At 56.5% G+C, this 21509-nt stretch overlaps 1 protein-coding gene across 1 annotated transcript; it reads left to right on the top strand.

The window, feature by feature from the left end:
* The first annotated feature begins 809 nt into the window (after positions 1-809).
* LOC130597789 (1-phosphatidylinositol 4,5-bisphosphate phosphodiesterase gamma-1-like) lies at positions 810-21319 on the top strand. Its single transcript, XM_057406661.1, has 32 exons — positions 810-1374; positions 8053-8202; positions 8287-8380; positions 8460-8507; positions 9120-9204; positions 9338-9418; positions 9508-9542; positions 10292-10364; positions 10451-10552; positions 10632-10750; positions 10836-10921; positions 11101-11221; positions 11313-11481; positions 11757-11876; positions 12082-12189; positions 12291-12478; positions 12662-12862; positions 13007-13126; positions 13998-14181; positions 14462-14539; positions 15385-15488; positions 15681-15777; positions 16662-16728; positions 17107-17270; positions 17624-17720; positions 17835-18059; positions 18936-19084; positions 19587-19701; positions 19930-20091; positions 20706-20794; positions 20921-21105; positions 21184-21319. The coding sequence occupies exons 1-32, from the start codon at positions 1155-1157 to the stop codon at positions 21233-21235; spliced, it is 3888 nt and encodes a 1295-aa protein (XP_057262644.1). The 5' UTR covers positions 810-1154; the 3' UTR covers positions 21236-21319.
* Positions 21320-21509: the final 190 nt, after the last annotated feature.

Raw genomic sequence — 21509 nt, forward strand, 5'->3', positions numbered from 1 at the left:
CATCAAAGGGACAAAACAGAGGCTGTGACACCCATCAAATGGTCAAAAAGGGGCTGTGACACCCATCAAAGGGACAAAACAGGGGCTGTGACACCAAGCCTTGTCCTCGCTGCCTTCCCCCCTCTGTCTGTGTTTCTTCCCCAGCCCCCAGCCCCTTTCTTCCCCTATATTTGAGGCCGGACAGAACTCATACCAGCAATGATTCTGATCACTCGTGGGGCTTCAGTGACCAGCGTGGCAGCGGGGACAACCCGGATCTAAAAGCCGCAGCAGCCTCTTTCACCTTCCTTTCACCAACCAACCAGGTTGTCCACCCAAACAAGCAAGTGGCACGGCCTGGAAGCCTCCCAGAGCCACTTCTCCATCCGGACTTCCTCTAGATGTCACCCTCAGCCGCCTTTTTCCCCCGCTCGGCTTTTCCTTTCTCCAAGATCCTGCTTTGCTTTTCCCCCCTCCCTCCCATTCCTTTCTGATCTCTTTCCGGCCATGTGTGATTGCAGTTTCCTCTGGGCGTCCATTTCATCAGCCCGAAATTAAGGAGAAGACGAGAAGAGCGGAGGGAACCCCCTTTATCTTCTCCACCCATCACCACCCCAACCCCGCATCCCGCATCCCGCATCCCACCCCACCGCCACCCCGCCGCTCCCAGCGCTCACCCTCGGCACCTCTTTTCCACACCCCTCTTCCAACCCCGGCCCCGCTTGGCCCGGAGGCCGGGGTGGGATCCACCAGCATCATTTTGGGGTGACTTTGCTGTTTTTTGGGGGGGTTGGGGAGTGGTAAAAATACCACCCTTATTTTTATTTTTTTTGCCTGCAAAGGGGCCGGATGGTTTTTGTGTCCCCCCCGGTTCTGAAGCTCAAGGCCAACGCCACCGGTGCTGCTCATCTTCTCCCCCCGTCGCTGGATGCCAACGCCGGGGCCGGATTCCACCTCGGCGAGAAGGTCGCGGTACCTCCAGCCCAGCCTTTTGCTCCCCACCGTCACCAAGGCCGGCTCCCGGTGCAGCCCAAGGGACGTTGTCCATAGAGGAAACCCAGAGCCGGGGCGAGCGGAGACGGTCCCCAGGGAGGTGTCGGCTCTTTGGTTCCTCCTCTCCTGCATGAGACAACCCCGGCTCTGCGGCTCCGCCGGGCGATGGCCGCGCTCTGAAGATGTCCATGGCCAGGCTCAACAGCGTCAATGGCTTCCTGGAGGACGGCAGGATGGAGGCAGGGGACATGGGCAGGATCCTCCGCTGCCTGGAGATGGGCACCGTCCTCACCTTGTTCTACCAGAAGAAGTCGCAGAGGCCGGAGAGAAGGACCTTCCAGGTGAAGCTGGAGACCAGGCAGATCATCTGGAGCCGCACGCCCGAGAAGGTGGAGGGGGAAAGTGAGTGTCGGGGCATGCTGATGAGGGGGATGTGATGGTGGGATGCCCACCTCAGGTGGGGTACCTGGGTATAGGGGGCCTGGCTGTGGTGGTGGGTCCTACCATGGTGGGGTGACTGGTTATGGGGTGGCTGGCTGTGGTGGTGGGTCCTACCGTGGTGGGGTGACTGGTTATGGGGTGTCTGGCTGTGGTGGTGGGTCCTACCGTGGTGGGGTGACTGGTTATGGGGTGTCTGGCTGTGGTGGTGGGTCCTACCATGGTGGGGTGACTGGTTATGGGGTGTCTGGCTGTGGTGGTGGGTCCTACTGCGGTGGGATGACTGGTTATGGGGTGTCTGGCTGTGGTGGTGGGTCCTACCGTGGTGGGGTGACTGGTTATGGGGTGTCTGGCTGTGGTGGTGGGTCCTACCATGATGGGGTGCCTGGTTGTGCAGTGCTTGGCCATGGTGGGAAGTCCTAATGTGGTGAGGTGCCTGGCTGTGATGGGGTGCTCTACTATGGTGGGGTGATGGGCTGTAGGGCACATGGCTGTGGTGGGAAGCCCTACCATGATGTCCAGACACAGCGGGGTGTCTTGCCACAGTGGGGTGCATGGCTGTGATGGGGTTCCTGGCCATGGTGGGGTGCCCAGTGCAATGAAGGTCGTGGCAGGGTGTTCAGCTGTGGTGGGGTGCCTGGAAGTAGTGTGGTGTCTGGCTATGGTGGGGTGCCTGGGCACAATAGGGTGCTAGGACACAATGGGATGTCCTACCATGGTGGGGTGTCTGGCTATGGTGGGGTGCCTGGGCACAATAGGGTGCTAGGACACAATGGGATGTCCTGTCATGGTGGGGTGTCTGGCCATGATGGGGGTGCCTGGACATGGTGGGATGCCTAAAGATAGAGTTGAGCAGCCCTCAACTCATCCAACCCAGTTTCTGTGGCCTGCATGGGGGTCAAGCTGCTGCCATTCCATGCCCAGGGCTTTATACCTTCCCTGACAAGGAGGTGGCCATCACCCGACCTGCTCATGGTGCTTTTAACCCCAAACCAGGGTGCTCAGGCTGCTGGGGCAGGCAGCAGAATGGACTGGAGCGTGGTGGTGGCCCCTTGTAACCCAAGAGAGGACTTGGCCAGTTGGGCTCTGCCCCACATGCATTGATACTGAATCAATGCAACGTTTGTACTGGTGGCACAGGAGATGCTCCCACTGGAGCATCCATAAAAATCAGCTTTACTTGTGGATTTGCTGGTGGCTTGTACATTGTTGGGACATACTCTCACCGTTGGGCATCAGTGGGGCTCCATGCACTGGTGCTCATCACCTCAAGGCTTGCACCTCCTCTTAAATTGAGCTAAAAAGAGCCAGTGGATGAAACCATGAGGTTGGGGTGACATGAAGCTCTACATCACCTCATCCCACATCCCCACGTGGTGAGGAACCCAGGTTTTGGGTATCATCTCACTTGGATGCTGGCAAAGGCCACAGTGGAGGTTTGGGCAGTGACAGGTACCTTTCTCCTGATGGACTCAGAGGGTGTCATTAAAACCCACCAAACACCCACCCAAAACCATCGCCCACATCTAATTCTGTGTGAGACAGAGCAAAGCCCAGGAGGGATCAGCTCCTGCATGGTGGGACCAACCCTAAGCTGCCCTGGCAGCCATGGTGAAGCTTAGAGCTGGGAAGGAGGGTGGCACCCAGAGATGAGCATCAGCCTGGGCAGGATCCAGTGCTTGTCCAGACCTGCTGAGTGCAGGAGCAGGTTTGGAGGAGGAGGAGGGATGGGTTATGGGAGGAAGGACACCCGTCATTGGAGAGGTGGTTTTGGAGGAAAAGCCAGTTCTCCATTCATGGAAATAGCGTGTTTCCAGCTCCTGGGGTGCTTTTGGGAGCACCACGTGCTGCCAGGTTGGGGTTTTGGGTCACTTATGCTGCTCTGCCTCAGTTTCCCCACCAGAGCCTTGGGATCTATCTTCTCCCATGTGACAACCCAAAACCCTCAGTGGGAATGAGTAGGCATTCCCTCCAAGGGTGAAAACAAGGAAAATCCCCCTGGACATGGCACAATCCTTCTACACAGTCCCACCACTTGCTATCCTGAGCCCAGAGTGAGAACAACCCCATCCTGGGCATCTTCACCTCCTGATCCAGCCCTTTTCCATGCTCACGCATCACTTGCTGTGATGTTATGGAAGCACCAGGGTCTCCTCTTCATCCCTAGGGTCTTGCTCTCACCCTACATGCAACCTCACCCCTGCCTGGACCATTTTAATCCCCCCTTCAGGCGTGCACCCCCCTTTCAGAGGGATGAGTGGGACACCCAAACACCTCTGATGTCTCTGTTAGGGACTGGCAGGTCTCTTCCCTAGATTCCCAGCTCTTCCCTGGATTCCCAGCACCACATAAGCTAATTACATGCTTCATTAAGCAGCTGATGGTCGCGTGTCTATGCCAATGGGGTCGCCTGTAGTGTCACCTCCAAAGTTAACCTCATCCTGGAGGGTTTCCACCTCATTGCCCTCAGCAGACCCTGGTCCCGAAGGAAATCTAGCAGAAACCAGCAGAAAATAGCAGAAAAGAGCCCAAAATGGCTCTTTGCATGTGATTAAACAGAATAAGGGTGAAGGCAGCTTGGCAAACGCAAGAACATATCTGAGGGGTGGTTTGCCACCACAACGCTAGTTGGGATCGCACCTCCAGCCTCACTAACACCAAGTAATTAGAAATAGGACCATTTGGAGCCAGATGGGGTTTAACACCATTGGACCAGGAGGAAATCCTTTATTTCAGGTCTTAAATCAGCTCCACACCACCAAAAGTCACCCAAACCCCCCTGTCCAGAAGGGTCTGAGCTGCCACATGTCCTGCAAGGAAGGATGCCCAAGGTGAACACAAGGGGATATGGCTCGTGCCACCGCAGCACTGCTAAGGCCAATGGGATTTCCCAGCACAACCATTCCCTCCAGCCACTTTGGCTTTGCTTTTATCCTAATGCATTAAGAGAACTCCCAGGCTCTCAGCATCCCTAAAAGCCTCTGGGCAGAACCTGATCCCTCAGCATCTTCCAGCCGTTTCAAACCTCCTTTGCCCCATGCTTTGCGTTAGAAAAGAAAAGGGATTTTCACAGCTGGAACTGACTTCCAGAGCGTTTTAATGCCCGGGACCCCTGAGACAATGCAGGGAGGAGTTTGGAGCCACGGTTCTGACATGAGCCCTGCAAATCCGCTGCAGATGTGGCTTCCAGGAAGCCGCCAGCCGCGGATGCATTGTGCAGCCCCTGTGCCGCTCCCTCCTCCCATGGCTCTTCATGGGGCTGGGTCATTTACCCCGAGGAGAAGGACTTGGGGTGTTGGGTGAGGAGGAGCCCCCCATGACCCAGCTTCAGTGTGCACTTGAGCCCAGAACCCTGCCGTGTGCTGGGCTGCACCCCCAGAGCGTGAGCAGCAGCTCAGGGAGGGGATCCTGCCCCTCTGCTGTGTGAAGGGGTGAACCCCTGGAGCACTGTGTGCGTCTTTGGGGTCCCCATGGAGCTGCTGGAGCAAGTCCAGAGGAGGCCAGAGAAATAAGCAAGGGAACGGAGCACCTTTGCTGTGGGGAATGGCTGAGAGAGCTGGGCTTGTTCAGCCTGGAGAAGAGAAGGCTCCAGGGAGACCTTCTTGTGGCCTTTCAATGCTTAAAAAGGGCTTATAAGAAAGGTGAGGAGAGACTCGTAGTAGGGCCTGGAGTGATACAGGATGAGGGGTCATGGCTTTAAACTGAAAGAGGGTAGGTTCGGAAGAGGTATAATGAAGAAATGCTTTACAATGAGGGTGCTGAGGCGCTGGCACAGGGTGCCCAGAGAAGCTGGGGCTGCCCCATCCCTGGCAGTGTTCAAGGCCAGGTTGGACACAGGGGCTTGGAGCACCCTGCTCTAGTGGAAGGTGTCCCTGCCCGTGGCAGGATGGGGTGACTCGATGACCTTCAAAGGTCCCTTCCTATGCCAACCATTTGCTGATTGTATGACTTTATTGTTATTGGCAGTGCCCAGAGGTTGGTTCAAGGCTGGATCCTGGACTCCTTCATCCTTGAACTGGGGGGGTGGCCACATTGCAAATCGTTGGTGGAAGCCTGATAGCCACCAGCTTCTTGCTCCCCTCTGATGTTGTGTCGATGAGCGGGTTTGGGGGTGGAGTGTTTGTTTTTTAACCTATAAACCCATTTTTACCCCCAAATATCCAGTTTGTACCGAAGCAGATTTGCTCCGAGCCATGGGGGCTGCATGGGGACAGCAACTGGGTTTCATTTCTTGAACCACAGAATCCCAGGATGGTTTGGGTTGGAAGGGACCTTAAAGCTCACCCAGTTCCACCCCTTCCACTAGAGCAGGGTGCTCCAAGCCCCTGTGTCCAACCTGGCCTTGAGCACTGCCAGGGATGGGGCAGCCACAGCTTCTCTGGGCACCCTGTACCAGTGCCTCAGCACCCTCCCAGGGAAGAGCTTCTGCCTCATATCCAGCCTAAATCCTCCCTGTGTCCGTTTGAACCCATCACCCCTTGTCCTATCACTCCAGTCCCTGATGAAGAGTCCCTCTCCATCATCCAGGGTTGAGATTTAAGTCCCCAAACCACTGCACACACAGGCTGCAGGCCTCCTGTGTATCCCTTGTGCTGAACTCCCACCCTGATCCATGCAGTTTGGCTCGTGTCACCCAGCCAGGGAAGCTGGATAAAGCCTCCAGTGTTTTCTGGAGCTCTTTTGCCAAGAAAAACCATTCTGCACCTTTTTTCCTGCTTAATCAGCTCCATTTCTCCCCCGTTGCTTATTCCTCCCCTTGCATTCAGCTTTTCTTTCCCCACTCTGAATTAAGCTGAGGGTTCACATCAAGCCACCAGCCTCCTACACTCTTCCCAAGGGCCCGGAAATGAAGCTGGGCTGGGAATTCTCCGGGAAATGACCCATTTCCTCAGCAGGACAATACCCTGTTGCGATTGTCCGGCCACCCTGGGCCATACAAAGCCCTTTCCGGTGGTGGTGGCTCAGTCCCAGTGTGCAAAGCTGTGCTGGGGGGTGATGCTCATGGTATCGAGGACAACTTCAGGTGTTCTCACTGATATCGTGTTGTCTTTATACTGCTCCTGGTGGGATTTGTCCTCTTGGGAAAAACAGGGCTGGAATTCTGCCCCAGTGAGGAAGACCGCGGTCCGGAAACCCAACCCTCCCGCTGCCGGTGGGGCTTTATATAGCAGATAATGAGAGAGCAGCAGGGCAGGAAAGAAACGCCCTGTGGTCGGGGCTGCCACAGCTCCAAATTGCCACCTTTGGGCAGACATCTCCATTTCAAAGATGAGCTCAGCCTAACCCAGAGCAGGGTCTGCCCTGGGGAGGAGAAGGCGAAGGAGAGGTGGTTGGAGATGTGCTGGTGAGGTTGCACCCTGGATCCTGTGCTCAGCTCTGAGCCACTCACTACAAGAGAGACATTGAGGTGCTGGACCAGGGCCAGAGAAGGGCACTGGAGCTGATGCAGGGCCTGGAGCACAAGGGTGATGGGGAAGGGCTGAGGGACCTGGGGGGGAGGGTCAGTGTGGAGAAGAGAAGGCTCAGGGGGGACCTCATCACTCCCTACAAGTGCCTGAGAGGAGGATGGAGCCAGGAGGGGCTGGGCTCTGCTCCCAGGGAACAAGTATGGGACAAGAGGAAACTTCCTCAAGCTGCACCAGGGCAGGTTTAGATGGAGCTGAGGAACAATTCCTTCCTCAGAGGGTGCTCAGGCATTGGAACAGGCTGCCCAGGGCAGGGCTGCAGTCACCGTCCCTGCAAGTGTTCACACACACCCTCAGTGCCATGGGTTAGTGGTGGCCTTGGGAGTGCTGGGGAATGGTTGGACTGGGTGAGCTTAAAGGGCTTTTCCAGCCTATTTGATTCTATGATTCTGTGATTCTATGGTTGGGATGGAACAGGCTGAGCCTGGAGGCCGTGTGGCCCCCACAAAGCCAGGAACCCAGTGGGCAGCATTGTCAGGATGCAACATCCTTGGGAAACGAGTCCCAGGAGTGTGGTGCCATCACATGCCTGGAGGCAGTGCTGCAGGGACACCTTGTCCTGGGGAAACGATTCCCTCAAGGACACATGGCCATGGCACCCATGGTGCTGTCACACAGCTGCAGCAGTGCTGCAGGGACATGCCATCCTGGGGACACAATTCCCTGGAGGACACCTGGCCATGGCACCTGTGATGCCACCACGCACTAATGGGCAATCCCACAGGGTTGCCCCATTCTGGGGACACAGTTGCCTGAAGGACATGCATTATCCATGGTGCCATCACACTCACAGACACATCACTGGAGGACAGTGTGGACATGTCTGCCTGCAGGACACACATCACAGCCCCCACAATACCATCACACACCCATGGGCAGTTCCATGGGGATGCCCCATGCTGGGGACAAGGTTCCCCAGAGGACACATGGTCTCCTGGAATCATAGAATCATAGAATGGTTTGGGTTGGAAAGGATCTTCAGATCATCCAGCTCCAACCCCCTGCCACTGGCTCACAGTAGACCATGTCACCCAAGGCTCTGTCCAGCCTGGTCTTGACCACTGCAAAGGATGGAGCATTCACCACTTCCCAGCTCCTGCAGCTTCTCCAAGCCCTGCACATGGGTCCACATGGGAAGGGTGGCAATGCACAGTCCCATGTTCCTCTTTGCCCACAGTCGACATTCGGGAGATCAAGGAGATCCGCCTGGGGAAGAACTCACGGGACTTCGAGCGCTACCCTGAGGATGCCCGCAAGCTGGACTTCACCATGTGCTTCATCATCCTCTACGGGATGGACTTCAGGCTGCGGACGCTCAGCGTGGCCGGTGTGTGGACCCTCAGCTCTCACCCTGTCGCCAGCATCCCACCTCCCTCATCCCAACCTCACCGCCCTCCCCTTCCTCCTCCAGCTTTCTGCGAGGAGGATATCAACCTGTGGATAACGGGCCTCAACTGGCTGGTGGCAGACACCCAGAAAGCCCAGACCCCGCTGCAGATCGAGAGGTGAGGAAGGATCCAGGACCCCATCTGGGTTTGGTTGCCCATGGGGCTGAGCACCCTCTGTCCATCCTTTCCTTCTCAGGTGGCTACGAAAGCAGTTTGATGGGATGGACCGGTCACGGGAAGGCAGGTGAGCACTGGAACAGCCCCGTGCTGGGAAGCAGCTGGTGGGTTTGGTTGGACAGGGCTTTATCCCTCCAGTTGCCCCCCAGAACTGGAGGCTGTGCCGGGCTGGGGGTGAGGTTTGTGGGACAAGGTGGTACCAGCTTATTTGGGGTGCTTCAAGGTACCGAAAATCAAGACACTCAAGTGCAGGTGCCCTCCTTGCTGCTGTGCGGATCATGGGGACCGTGATGCCCCCTTCCACCAGCACCAGGAGGGGCTGTGCCATCAGTGCAGCCCATGAACATCTCCCCATGATAGGAAACATCTCAAATCGAGTGAATTTGGACTTAAATGATTTTAGGGTTGGAGATGGACACCATCTCCAGATGGGGTGATGGCTTAAAGCACCCAAAGGTTCTTGTGTGCACTCTTTCTACTCGACTGTCTCCTCACACTCGTGCCAGACCCCATGTAATAGGGGTCCTGTGTCACTGTGAGGTTCCATAGCCCAGTAGGGTGGAAGCCCGGAAGCCCAAACCCAGAGACCACCAGGATTAGGGGTGGGAGCCTTGGTGTCAGGAGCATCCAGGCATCATCCATCCTCTGTGGGGTCTGACACCAGCTTACCTTCTCATAGCATCACAGTGAAGGACCTGAAGGCCATGCTGCCCCAGGTGAACTACCGCGTCCCCAACATGAGGTTCCTGCGGGACAAGCTCGTGGTAAGGACCCCCTGAGCACCTCAGCTATGCAGGGACATGGTCTTCAAGCCTCCATATCCGGGCTGGAGCCAGCCCTAGGGGTCACTGGCCATGGTTGGGTGGCCCCACTCTCAAGCAGCACCATGTCCCACAGGAGGTGGAAGCCAGGAATGAGATGACTTTCTCCCACTTCATCCAGTTCTACAAGAACCTGATGTTTGATGCACAGAAGTCGGTAGGAGCCATGGATTGTCCTCCCAAGTGTCCCCCATCCACTGTGGTGTGTCCCCACCAGCTAAACCTGGTCCCTCCTTTGCCTTGCAGGTCATCGAGCAGCTGGAGCTCTCCTTCCCCCTGCGGTGAGTACCCGGGAATGCCGCAGCTCCCATCCTGTCTCCCATCTTGGCTCCCATCCCAGCCAAGCTTGCAGGGGTCGGATCTATTGGGTGGGCAATGCAGGAAGGCTGTGGGGCAGAGCAGGGGATGGGAATGAGAGTGGGATGGGATTGGGGATGAGAATAGGGATGGAAGTGGAGATGGGAGAAGATACGGGAGAGGAGATGTGTCAGCAGAGAAGGGAGCAAAGATGGGAGAAGGGAGCAAAGATGGGAGAAGGGATGTGAGCAGAGATGGGAGTAGGAACGAGGGAGAGGGGCTGAGAGCAAGAACAGGAGCAAGAATGAACTGAGTTGTTAGTGGAGATAGGAGCAGGGATGGGAGCATGAATGAGCGGAGATGAGAATGGGGATGAGCAGGGACAGGCGTGAGCAGGTATGGGAGAGGATCTGAGAGCATAGGAATGGAATCTGGGATGAAAGCAGGATGGAAGAGCAGATGGCAGCAGGGATGGGAGTGGGAATGGGTGCCAGGGATGTAGGACACATACTCCCTGTATCCTTGGAAAATGCGGCTGGGTGCCCACCTCTCCAAGGTCACAGCACATCTTGAGGTTCCCATTGCATCCCCATGGCCTGTGCTTTCTCAAGCTCCTCACCAGCTGTAGGAGTGGGGGCCACAGGGATGCTGAGCTGAGATGCTGGAGCCCTTGACTCTTCCATGGGGTCTGCCTCAACTCCTGGTCCTCACTGGTGGCCACTCCATGTCTCAGGAACGTGGACCGCCCCGAGCTGTGCCAAGTCTCCCTCTATGACTTCCAGAAGTTCCTGCTGCACGACCAGAAGGTGGGTGCTCTTAGAGATCCCTGTGGCATCCCTCTTAGGGGACTCCCATGGGATGCTCCAGCCTGGTTCCCCCATTTGCTCCCCAGGAGCCCTGGGCCAGTGATGTGGGCATGGTGCGGGACTACATGTGCACCTACCTCAAGGAAAGCTCCACAGAGGCATCAGACCCCTCCTTCCAGTTGGATGAGGTGGGTGGCCCCATGCAGCACCCACCCAGGGCTGTCTCCCCAGCCCTGTCAGTATCTGACCTCTCTCTTCCCTCTGCAGTTCCTCACGTACCTCTTCTCCAAGGAGAACATGGTGATGGATGCCAAGTATGAGCGCGTGGTGCCTGAGGAGATGAACCACCCCCTGTCCCAGTACTGGATCTCATCCTCCCATAACACGTAAGGACACAGTGGGGTCTCCCTGGGGACCTCTGTGAGCACCCCATCACCCTGACCAATGACGGTCCTCCTGTCTCCTCTGTAGATACCTGACAGGGGACCAGTTCTCCAGCGAGTCCTCCCTGGAGGCCTATGCCCGGTGCCTGCGCATGGGCTGCCGCTGCATCGAGTGTGAGTCCCTGTGGCACCTCCCAGAGATGCTGAGCCCCCACCCAGCACCTCGTGTCACATCAGAGACACCATCCCCTGCACCCATCCCATGGCACTGGGATAGGGTGTCTTCTAGGGCCTGCAAGGGCTCATGGTCCCCAGAGCGTAGCATGTGTTAACCAGTGTGTCTCCCCACTCAGTGGACTGCTGGGATGGCCCGGATGATCTCCCCATCATCTACCATGGCCACACACTCACCTCCAAGATCAAGTTCCTGGATGTGCTGCACACCATCAAGGAACACGCGTTTGTCACCTCCGAGTAAGCCCCAGCTCCTCAATGACACTGGGTTGTGCAGGCAACCTCTCCTCCACCTTCATCAGAGGCCACCATTCCTACCTGCTTCCTCCAGGTTCCCCATCATCCTCTCCATCGAAGACCACTGCAGCATCGTCCAGCAGAGGAACATGGCCTCCCACTTCAAGAAGGTCTTTGGGGACATGCTCCTCACCAAGCCAGTGGACATCAATGCTGATGAGTTGCCCTCACCCACCCAACTCAAGAAGAAGATCCTAATCAAGGTAGGGAGTGGGCACCACCCCAAATCCCTCTTTGCAGGAAGCAGAAGGGTTGGGCCGGGAGGGATGGTGATTCTCCCAGATCTTGGGACTCTGGAGCGATATCCCTCTGTGCTCAAGTAGGACATCTCCCCAGTGTTCTACTGCAAGAGGTGATCGAGGGGAATAGGGAGTGGTGGAAAGGGACATGCAGGAGCCCTGAGTCCTGAGAGCAGGGAGCTCAGTGTGATGGGGACACCATTCCCACCATTGAGCTCCCCATCCTGGCCTGTTCCCAGCACAAGAAGCTGGTTGAAGGGAACCTGTATGAAGAGGTCTCCACCGCCAGTTACTCAGAGAACGACATCAGCAACTCCATCAAGAATGGCATCCTCTACCTTGAAGACCCCATTGACCACGTAAGGGTTGCTCTGCCAGTGGCATCCAGGGGCCAAGCTGGGTCTGTCAGATGGGAATGAGCTTTGGGGTTTGGGTTGGGCATGGGCTCTCCTAGACCATTGCAATGATGTGGGAGACAGGAAGGGACAGAAAGAGGCTTTTCAAAGCCCTGTCCCTTCAGGTCGTCATTCTTCCCACCTTGGTGATGCTCTTCCTCCCTCCCAGACTTGGAGCCCCCATTATTTCGTCCTGACAAGCAACAAGATCTACTACTCAGAGGAGACATCCCGCTACCAGTTCAATGAGGATGAAGAGGAGGTGGAGCAGAAGGAGGTGTGTGAGGAGCAGGATGCATCCAAGGGCAGGAGGGCTTAGTGAGGACTCCATGAGGAGGCTGAGGTGGTGCCAACACCCATTTGGGGCTGAACTTGCAGGAGTTCAACAACAACGAGCTGCACTTCACGGAGAAGTGGTTCCATGGGAAGCTTGGAGGTGGCCGTGACGGGCGGCAGATCGCTGAGAAGCTGCTCCATGAGTACTGCACCGAGACGGGTGGCAAGGACGGCACCTTCCTGGTGCGCGAGAGCGAGACCTTCGTGGGCGACTACACCCTCTCCTTCTGGTAGGAGCCCCAAGGGGAGGTAGGATCCCATCCAAGCTGGTCTGACCACCCCACCAAGGGTTGGACCTCTTTGGTTTGGTGGCTTTTTCGGGAGGGAAATGCCACCTTTTTTGTGACTGCTGAGCATGGGATGGTGGGGACATGGACCCAAATTGACTCACCTTTCCCTCACAACCATGGCAGGAGATCAAGCCGGGTGCAGCACTGCCGGATCCACTCAAGGCAGGAGGCCGGTGCCACCAAGTTCTACCTGACAGACAACCTGGTCTTCGACAGCCTCTACAGCCTCATCTGCCACTACCGTGAGGTGCCTCTGCGCTGCAACGAGTTCGAGATGCGCCTCACCGACCCCGTCCCTCAGCCCAACGCCCATGAGAGCAAAGAGTAAGGATGCTCCTTATCCCCATCTGCATCTCCTCAATCCCTTGGCTCCACCAGCCTCCTGCATCCCCAGTGTGAGGTCTTGGGTGCCACTCTGGGGATGAGGATGCTGATGGCACCCACCATCTCCGTGCTTTGCTCGGTTAGGTGGTACCACGCCAGCCTGACGCGCCTGCAGGCCGAGCACATGCTGATGAGGGTCCCACGGGATGGAGCCTTCCTGGTGCGCAAAAGAAGTGAACCCAACTCCTATGCCATCTCCTTCCGGTGAGTGTGGCCATCCCAGCACCTCAGGGCTGGTTGGACTTGGCTGTGGTTGCCAGACAAGATGAGAACTGACTCATTCATAGGATCATGGAATGGTTTGGGTTGGAAAGGACTGTAAGATCATCCAGTTCCAAACCCCTGATGTGAGCAAGGATGCCTCACCCTAGAGCAGGTTGCTCCCAGCCCTATTCAACCTGGCCTTTAACACTGCCAGGGATGGAGCATTCACAACTTCCTGGGGCAACCTGTTCCAGTGTCTCACCACCCTCACAGTAAAGAACTTCTTCCTTATCTCCAACCTGAACTTCCCCTGTTTCACTTTGAACCCATCACCCCTTGTCCTATCACTCCAGTCCCTGATGAAGAGTCCCTCTCCAGCATCCTTGCAGCCCCCTTCAGACACTGGAAGCTGCTCCGAGGTCTCTACGCAGCTTCTCTTCTCCAGGCTCAACAGCCCCAATGTTCACAGCCTGGCTCCATATGGGAGGTGCTCCAGCCCCTGATGATCCTCGTAGCCTCCTCTGGACTTGCTCCAACAGCTCCATGTCCTTCTGATGTTGGGGACACCAGAACCTCACCCAGTGCTGCAAGTGGGGTCTCACGAGAGCAGAGTAGAGGGGCAGGACCACCTTCTTTGACCTGCTGGTCATGCTAGGTTCATGTCTGTTGTGACTCCCTGCTATGGATCAGCAATGGGACATGCTGGGACACATGATGCTGTCACGGGGGAGTGTTCTATCTGCAGCGATGAGAAAGCCACATCCTCAGCGTGGTCACCCCTATGGCATCCCTGCTGGGGTAGGACATCATCATCCTGAAGCCAGGGCCCAGCCAGCCCTCACATGTCCCTCCCTGCCTCTCCTTGCCCCAGGGCCGAGGGGAAGATCAAGCACTGCCGCATCCAGCAGGAGGGCCGGCTCTTCATGCTGGGCAGCTCGGCCGAGTTCGAGAGCCTCGTGGACCTCATCAGCTACTACGAGAAGCACCCGCTGTACCGCAAGATGAAGCTGCGCTACCCCATCAACGAGGAGACCCTGGAGAAGATGGGCACCACCGTAAGTGGGGATGGTGGGGCTCTGTGCCATGGGCCTGTTCCCAGGGTGGGAAGGTCTCCTCCAGCCTCTTGGTTGAAGCCCAGCTAGAACCAGCCAAACTCATTCCACAGCCATTGCCCGCTATTATAGCTCCATCGTAAGTCCCCTTCAACAAGTTGCAAAGGGATATTAGGTCCTTCTCAGCCTCCTCTTGCTCACGCTTGGTAGCCCAGATCCCACCACATCCTGTAGTAACCACTATCCATGTCCAGGTGACCCACTAGGGCATCTCTTCTTGCAGGAGCTGGACTATGGAGCCCTGTATGAGGTGCGGACCCCCCACTTCTACGTAGAGGCCAACAAGATGCCAATGGCAAGGGTAAGAGGCTGAGCTGGTGTCCCTGGGAGGTGGAGGTTGGTGGGACATGGCTCCTGGATGGTCTCCCACCAGACCCATCACTGGCCTGGGAAGTGGTGATGTTTTGTTGTGTATTTCTGACCCTCAAGTGATGCTGGAGCAGGACTCTTCCCACATTACCATCCCTTGGGAACACTCCAAGCTCCAATGACAGCACTGTCACAGTGTGGTGATGGGAGCAGGTCTCAAGAGAGCCCAGCCTGCAGCAAGGACCTGACACAAGTTTGCCCCAACAGCAAGGAAACCCCTGTGGATGTATTTACAGTGGAGAAACCCAAAAGAGCAGGTTTAGGGTCAACTCCCAGGTGGTGCAATCTCCATCCTTGGAGGTGTTTGGGACCAGGCTGGGCTCAGAGCTGACCCTGGGGGAGGATGCCCCAAGGTTCCTTCCCTGTGATCCTACAATCCCACGCTCCTGCACTGCTGTGCTTTGAAGGTCCCTGTGCAGCAGAGCAGCTCTCAGGCCAGGACCAGACATGGGAAACCTCCACCCAAAGGGGTATTTTCCCATGGAATTAACCCCTTGACTGCACCAGGAGAAGCCATTGGGGGATGCAGAAGAGGAACCCGCATTGTGCTGAGCATGCTGGTGCTCCAGGGCCCCCTACAATACCTCCAGTCCTCCTGTCCCCTCTAACACATCTCACTGCTGGTGTGACCTGTTTGGGAGCATCATTCTGGGGTGCTGGACCCTCAGGAGCCCCCACACTTCACCATGGGTGCTCAAGGAGCTGGGTTGTGAGTAGGGCACGGTGACCACCAGCATCCCTGGTTGGTGACCCATGTCCCTCTCTCTGGTCACCCAGTGCACAGTGAAGGCTCTCTACGACTACAAAGCACAGCGTGAGGATGAGTTGTCCTTCTGCAAGCAGGCCATCATCCACAACGTGGACAAGCAGGACGGTGGCTGGTGAGGGCCATGGGGTGGCCACTGCGTGGGCATCACCAGGGGTGGGAGGTGGAATGGACCCCCTGGGTTTTAACTGCCTCCTTTTCTGTCCCCCTCAACCCTTCTCCAACCACTCCCAACAATGCATGTAGCATGAACACCCCTGTCCCCCCCAGGTTGGTCCATTTGCCTTGATCCTCTCACCCCTTGCAGGTGGCGGGGGGACTACGGGGGCAAGAAGCAACTGTGGTTCCCAGCCAACTACGTGGAGGAGATTGTCAGCACACAAGCACAGGAGCAGGATGAGGCTGTGAGTGCCATGTCGTAGAGGCATGGAATGGTTTGGATTGGAAGGGACCTTAAAGCTCATCCAGTTCCAACCCTGCCACGGGTAGGGACACCTTCCACTAGAGCAGGGTGCTCCAAGCCCCTGTGTCCAACCTGGCCTTGAACACTGCCAGGGATGGAGCAGCCCCAGCTTTTCTGGGCACCCTGTGCCAGTGCCTCAGCACCCTCACAGGGAAGAGCTTCTTCCTTATCTCCAACCTGAACTTCCCCTGTTTCACTTTGAACCCATCACCCCTTGTCCTATCACTCCAGTCCCTGACGAAGAGTCCCTCCCCAGCATCCTTGTAGCCCCCTTCAGACACTGGGAGCTGCTCTGAGGTCTCCACGCAGCTTCTCTTCTCCAGGCTGAACAGACCCAATGTTCTCAGCCTGGCTCCATATGGGAGGTGCTCCAGCCCCTGCTCATCCTCGTGGCCTCCTCTGGACTTGCTCCAAGAGCACCATGTCCTTCTTATGTTGAGGACACCAGAACTGCACACAGTGCTGCAAGTGGGGTCTCACCAGAGCAGAGTAAAGGGGCAGAATCACCTCCCTTGACCTGCTGATCCTCACACATCTGGGACCAAAGCCACCTGAGATGCTGCCAGTCTTGAGCCAGCCATTATCTAGAGGCTGGAGGATGCTCCCAGCCTCACTCCAGCTTTTCTGGAAGCTGGAGGATGCTTGCAGCCCTGTGACAGTCCCAGAGGCTGAGGGATGCTCAGCCATGGAGCAGAGCGTTCCAAGAGCGTCTTTCTTCCCTTCTTTTGCTCACACTTGGACAGTTTGGAGGGCTGGATGGAGTGGGCACCATGCTCAGCCCCACATGGTTCCTCCACCCCCCCCTTCTTCCTTCTTCTCTTCCAGTCATCAGAAAACAGCCCCCTGGGGAACTTCTTGAAGGGCTTCATTGATGTGCCGTCCTGCCACGTCGGTGAGTGTCCCACCATATCCCCATCATGGCTGTGGGAGCCTTCTGGGATGGTGCACACCCCATGCTGCAGCTCATCACACACAAGCTTGGCATGATGTGGCAGGGAGCAACACGGAGCTGGGTTTGGTAGAGGGAATTTGGTGGAATTTGGAGGTCTAAATGATTCAGGGGACATCTGGCTCAAAGGACAATGCATGGAAGGCTGAAACCATCCTTTAGAAAGATGGGATCCTCACAAGAGGAGGACCCCAGTGGCTGGTGGGATGCCAGGAGGGGCTGGTGGGGGCCAGGGAGTGGGACCGCTGAGGTTTCGTTTGCTCCACAGAACCATCCATTGGGAATGTCTTCGAGTAAAGCCCCCCTCTGATGTCCTTATAGTTATCTCCAAAGACGGGAGGAGCTCCAAACCATTTGTCTTCACCATCCATTCCCAGCAGATGTCCCACGCAGCCCAGTCCCTGGATGTGGCCGCAGACACGCAGGAGGAACTCAACGAATGGGTGGCCAAGATCCGAGAGGCCACGCAGAATGCAGATGCCAGGGTGAGGGGCACCGGCGTCCAGAGCGTGGGGTGGATTGTCCCATCCTCCAGCGGATAGAATCATGGAATCATGGAATGGGTTGGGTTGGAAAGAACCTTAAAGCTCATCCAGTTCTAATCCCCTGCCATGGGCAGGGACACCTTCCACCAGAGCAGGCTGCTCCAAGCCCCTGTGTCCGACCTGGCCTTGAACACTGCCAGGGATGGGGCAGCCCCAGCTTCTCTGGGCACCCTGTGCCAGCGCCTCAGCACCCTCACAGTGAACTTCCACCTTACAGCTAAGATGGTCCTCAGTGTCTCCAAAGGAGGAGACTGAGGGGGGAGACCTTCATCTCCTTGTTTTCCCTTGTGCAGATGCAAGAGGGGAAGATCATGGAGCGGAGGAAGAAGATCGCGCTGGAGCTCTCCGAGCTGGTTGTCTATTGCCGCCCGGTGCCCTTCGATGAGGACAGTAAGAGCTGGAGAAGGGGGATGATGGGAGGAGCATGATGGGGGAAACTAGTCATGGTGGGCCACCAGAGGCCATCAGGAAGACCTCCACTGATGGCCACCTTGGTGCTTTCAGAGATAGGCACGGATAAGGCGTGCTACAGGGACATGTCCTCCTTCCCGGAGACCAAGGCGGAGAAGTACGCCAACCGCAGCAAGGGCAAGAAGTTCCTGCAGTACAACCGCCGCCAGCTCAGCCGCATCTACCCCAAAGGGCAGCGCCTGGACTCCTCCAACTATGACCCATTGCCCATGTGGATCTGCGGGAGCCAGCTCGTGGCCCTCAACTTCCAGACACCCGGTAAATCCTGCTCCTGGGGTGGCTGCTGGGCTCATCATAGAATGGTTTGGGGTGGAAAGGACCTTAAGGTCATCCAGTTCCACCCCCCTGACATGAGCAGGGACACCTCACACTAGAGCAGGTTTCTCCAAGCCCCATCCAACCTGGCCTTGAACACTGCCAGGGATGGAGCATTTACCACTTCTCTGGGCAACCGCTGCCAGCGCCTCAGCACCCTCATGGTGAAGAGCTTCTTCCTTATCTCCAACCTGAACTTCCCCTGTTTCACTTTGAACCCATCACCCCTTGTCCTATCACCACAGTCCCTGATGAAGAGTCCCTCTCCAGCATCCTTGTAGCCCCCTTCACACACTGGAAGCTGCTCTGAGGTCTCCATGCAGCTTCTCTTCTCCAGACTCAACAGCCCCAATATTCTCAGCCTGTTTCCATACAGGAGGTGCTCCAGCCCCTGCTCATCCTCGTGGCCTCCTCTGGACTTGCTCCAACAGCTCCATGTCCTTCTGATGTTGAGGACACCAAAACTGCACCCAGTGCTGCAAGTGGGGTCTCACGAGAGCAGAGTAGAGGGGCAGGATCACCTCCTTTGACATGCAGCCCAGTATACAGTTGGCTTTAAATCCCTGCAGGTCACCTCAAACTCTCCATCCCCAATGGCTCTGCCCTGTTGCTGGAGGTGGTTTGGTTGATCTCTCCAACCTTTGTCCTCATCCTGCTGGGGACATCTCCATGCAGTTCTTGGGTGCTTCATGCATCCCTCCTCCTGTCAGGGTTGGGGGCTTTTAGCAGGGGTTTTGCCAGGGCAGGACCTTCTACACAAAGACCATAGGAAGGTCCCTGAGCCCCAGGCTCAGATGTGCTCTGTCCCCATGACCACAGACAAGCCCATGCAGCTGAACCAGGCCCTCTTCATGCTCGGTGGCCGCAGTGGCTACGTCCTGCAGCCCGACATCATGAGGGATGAGACTTTTGACCCCTTCGACAAGAACAGCCTGAAGATCGTGGAGCCCATCACGGTCCAGCTGCAGGTAAGTGGGTGAGGACAGCAAGTCCACCTTGAAGTGGTCACCATCGAGATGGGGACTCACTCGTTTTGGGTCAACTGGGGGTGGTTTTTACGTGTTTCAGCCATGTATTTCCTCCATGGAGTTTGTCACCCTGTGATCTTTTGGGTTTCTTGGTTATTCTCCTCATGCAGCGTTATATTTCCCAGGGACAACCCCAAAATTCCAGAGCTGAGCTGAGGGGGTGGTGGGTTAAGTAGATAAATCAAGCCCAGAAGCACCTTGCTCAACCCTTGGGTAATTGTGGGTTGGTTTGTAGGCACCTGAACAGTGAGCATGGCACGAATCCAGCAGGTATTTCTTGGGTAATTTTGTGGGTCAAATCAAGTAAAATCAACCTAAATCATAAATAAGTCGTAGTGTGGCCAGCTACAGCCATGAAGCTTTTGGCAAGCCCATGGGGCTGCCTGGAAGAGTCCTTCCTCACCCAGCATGGCTGGATCTCACCCTCCTCTTCCTCCCACAGATCCTTGGTGCCCGGCACCTTCCCAAGAACGGGAGGAGCATCGTGTGTCCCTTTGTGGAGGTGGAAGTGTGCGGCTCCGAGTACGACAACAGCAAGAACAAGACGGATGTTGTAGGTGAGGGTCCATGTGGGTGATGTTTCCACCCAACGCCAGCGCCCCAGGATGCTGGGACAACACTAACTGTGGGTTTTGAGGTCCTCTTGGGCATCACCTTGTACATGACGGGGTTTCATGAAGGAGTGAAGAGGACAGGTAGCTCCCCCTAAGGTGCTGATGCCATGCTGGAGAAGTCCATGGGTCTGGTCCCATTGTGACCCTCTCCACTCTCTCCTCCCCCTCCAGCTGACAACGGCTTCAACCCTGTCTGGCTCTTCAAGCAGTTTGTCTTTGACATCAACAACCCTGAGTTCGCCTTCCTCCGCTTTGTGGTGTACGAGGAGGACATGTTCAGTGACCCCAACTTCTTGGCACAAGCCACCTTCCCTGTCAAGGGCCTCAAAACAGGTATGGTTCTTCCATCCACACCACCACCGTCATCATCATCATCATTTGGTAGGACAAGGGGTGATGGGTTTAAACTTCAACAGGGGAAATTCAGGTTGGATATAAGGAAGAAGTTCTTCCCTGTGATGGGGGTGAGGCACTGGCACAGGGTGCCAAAGGAAGTTGTGATTGCTCCATCCTTGGCAGTGCTCAAGGCCATTGGGCAGCCTGGTCTAGTGTGAGGCATCCCTGCCCATGGCAGGGGATTGGAAGTGGATGCTCCTAAGGTCCTTTCCAACCCATTCTGTGATTCTGTGGTCATAGAATCATAGAACAGTTTGTGTTGGAAGGAACCTTCACAGTCCTCCTATTCCAACCTCCCTGCAATCATCATCATCATCCTCTCCAGGGATATGGCCACCTCCATGGTGAGGTATTGGAACAGGCTTTCCCGGGCAGCGGTAGAGTCATCATCCCTGGCAGTGTTCAAAAAGCATGTAGACGAGGCCCTCAGTGATATGCTTTAGTGGTGGCCTTGGGGTAAAGGTTGGACTTGATGAGATTAAAGGTCTTTTCCAACCCAACTGAGTCTGTGATTCGCTGGTGCTGAGCTCATGTCATTGTGTTGCGTCCAGGCTACCGATCAGTGCCGCTGAAGAACAGCTACACCGAGGACCTGGAGCTCGCTGCCCTCCTCATCCACATTGAGATCATCAACGCCAAGGCAAGTGGCCCAGGCGGCTTGGGGAACCTCGTGCCTCAGTTTCCCCATCCTGAAGAAGGGGGAACAGCCCCCTGGGGTGTCCCGTCCATCCCACCAGCCTCACCTCAGCCCCTTGTGTTGGAGCAGGAGGAAGACGAGGAGAACCTCTACTCGTCCATCCAGCAGCTGCGGGACCGCGCCAGCGAGCTCTCCAACCAGGTCTCCAGCTACGAGCGCACCAACGGCTGCGACTCCCGCTACCAGCAGCGCCTCGACGAGCTCCGGGCAGCCCAGGAGAGGCTCATGGAGCTCACTGAAGTCCGCAACCGCAAGTGAGTGTCCCCTCCCCATGGCCTCGGGGGGTGCTTCTTAGGACGGGCCCTAAAGGCCATCGCTCTGCTCCCCACCAGGTTGATGGAGAAGAAGAAGAGGGACCGGCAGATGGTCACCAAACGCAGCTGAGGTGGATGGACAGATACCCTCCCGCCCGTTGTGGACCTCCCCTGCCACCTCCTCTCCTGCTGCAAAGGGAGGTGGGGTGGCTGGAGCTGGGTGACAGAGGGGTGACGGATCAGGGGACAGAAGGGGATTTCACTGTTGCCCGTGAGGTTTCTCCACTGGGGCGAAGCGGGAGGTGTAAATCCCAAGTGCCTCCAGCTTCATCCCATGTCCCTTGGGATTCATGGCCACGTCCCTGTCCCCATGGGATGGCCACCGTGGCTCTTCTTCACCCTGC

Source organism: Pezoporus wallicus, unplaced genomic scaffold (genome assembly GCF_028554395.1).
Source record: "Pezoporus wallicus isolate ANWC-B61680 ecotype Strahan unplaced genomic scaffold, APGP_CSIRO_Pwel_v1 contig_13859, whole genome shotgun sequence".
Lineage (NCBI taxonomy): Eukaryota > Metazoa > Chordata > Aves > Psittaciformes > Psittacidae > Pezoporus > Pezoporus wallicus.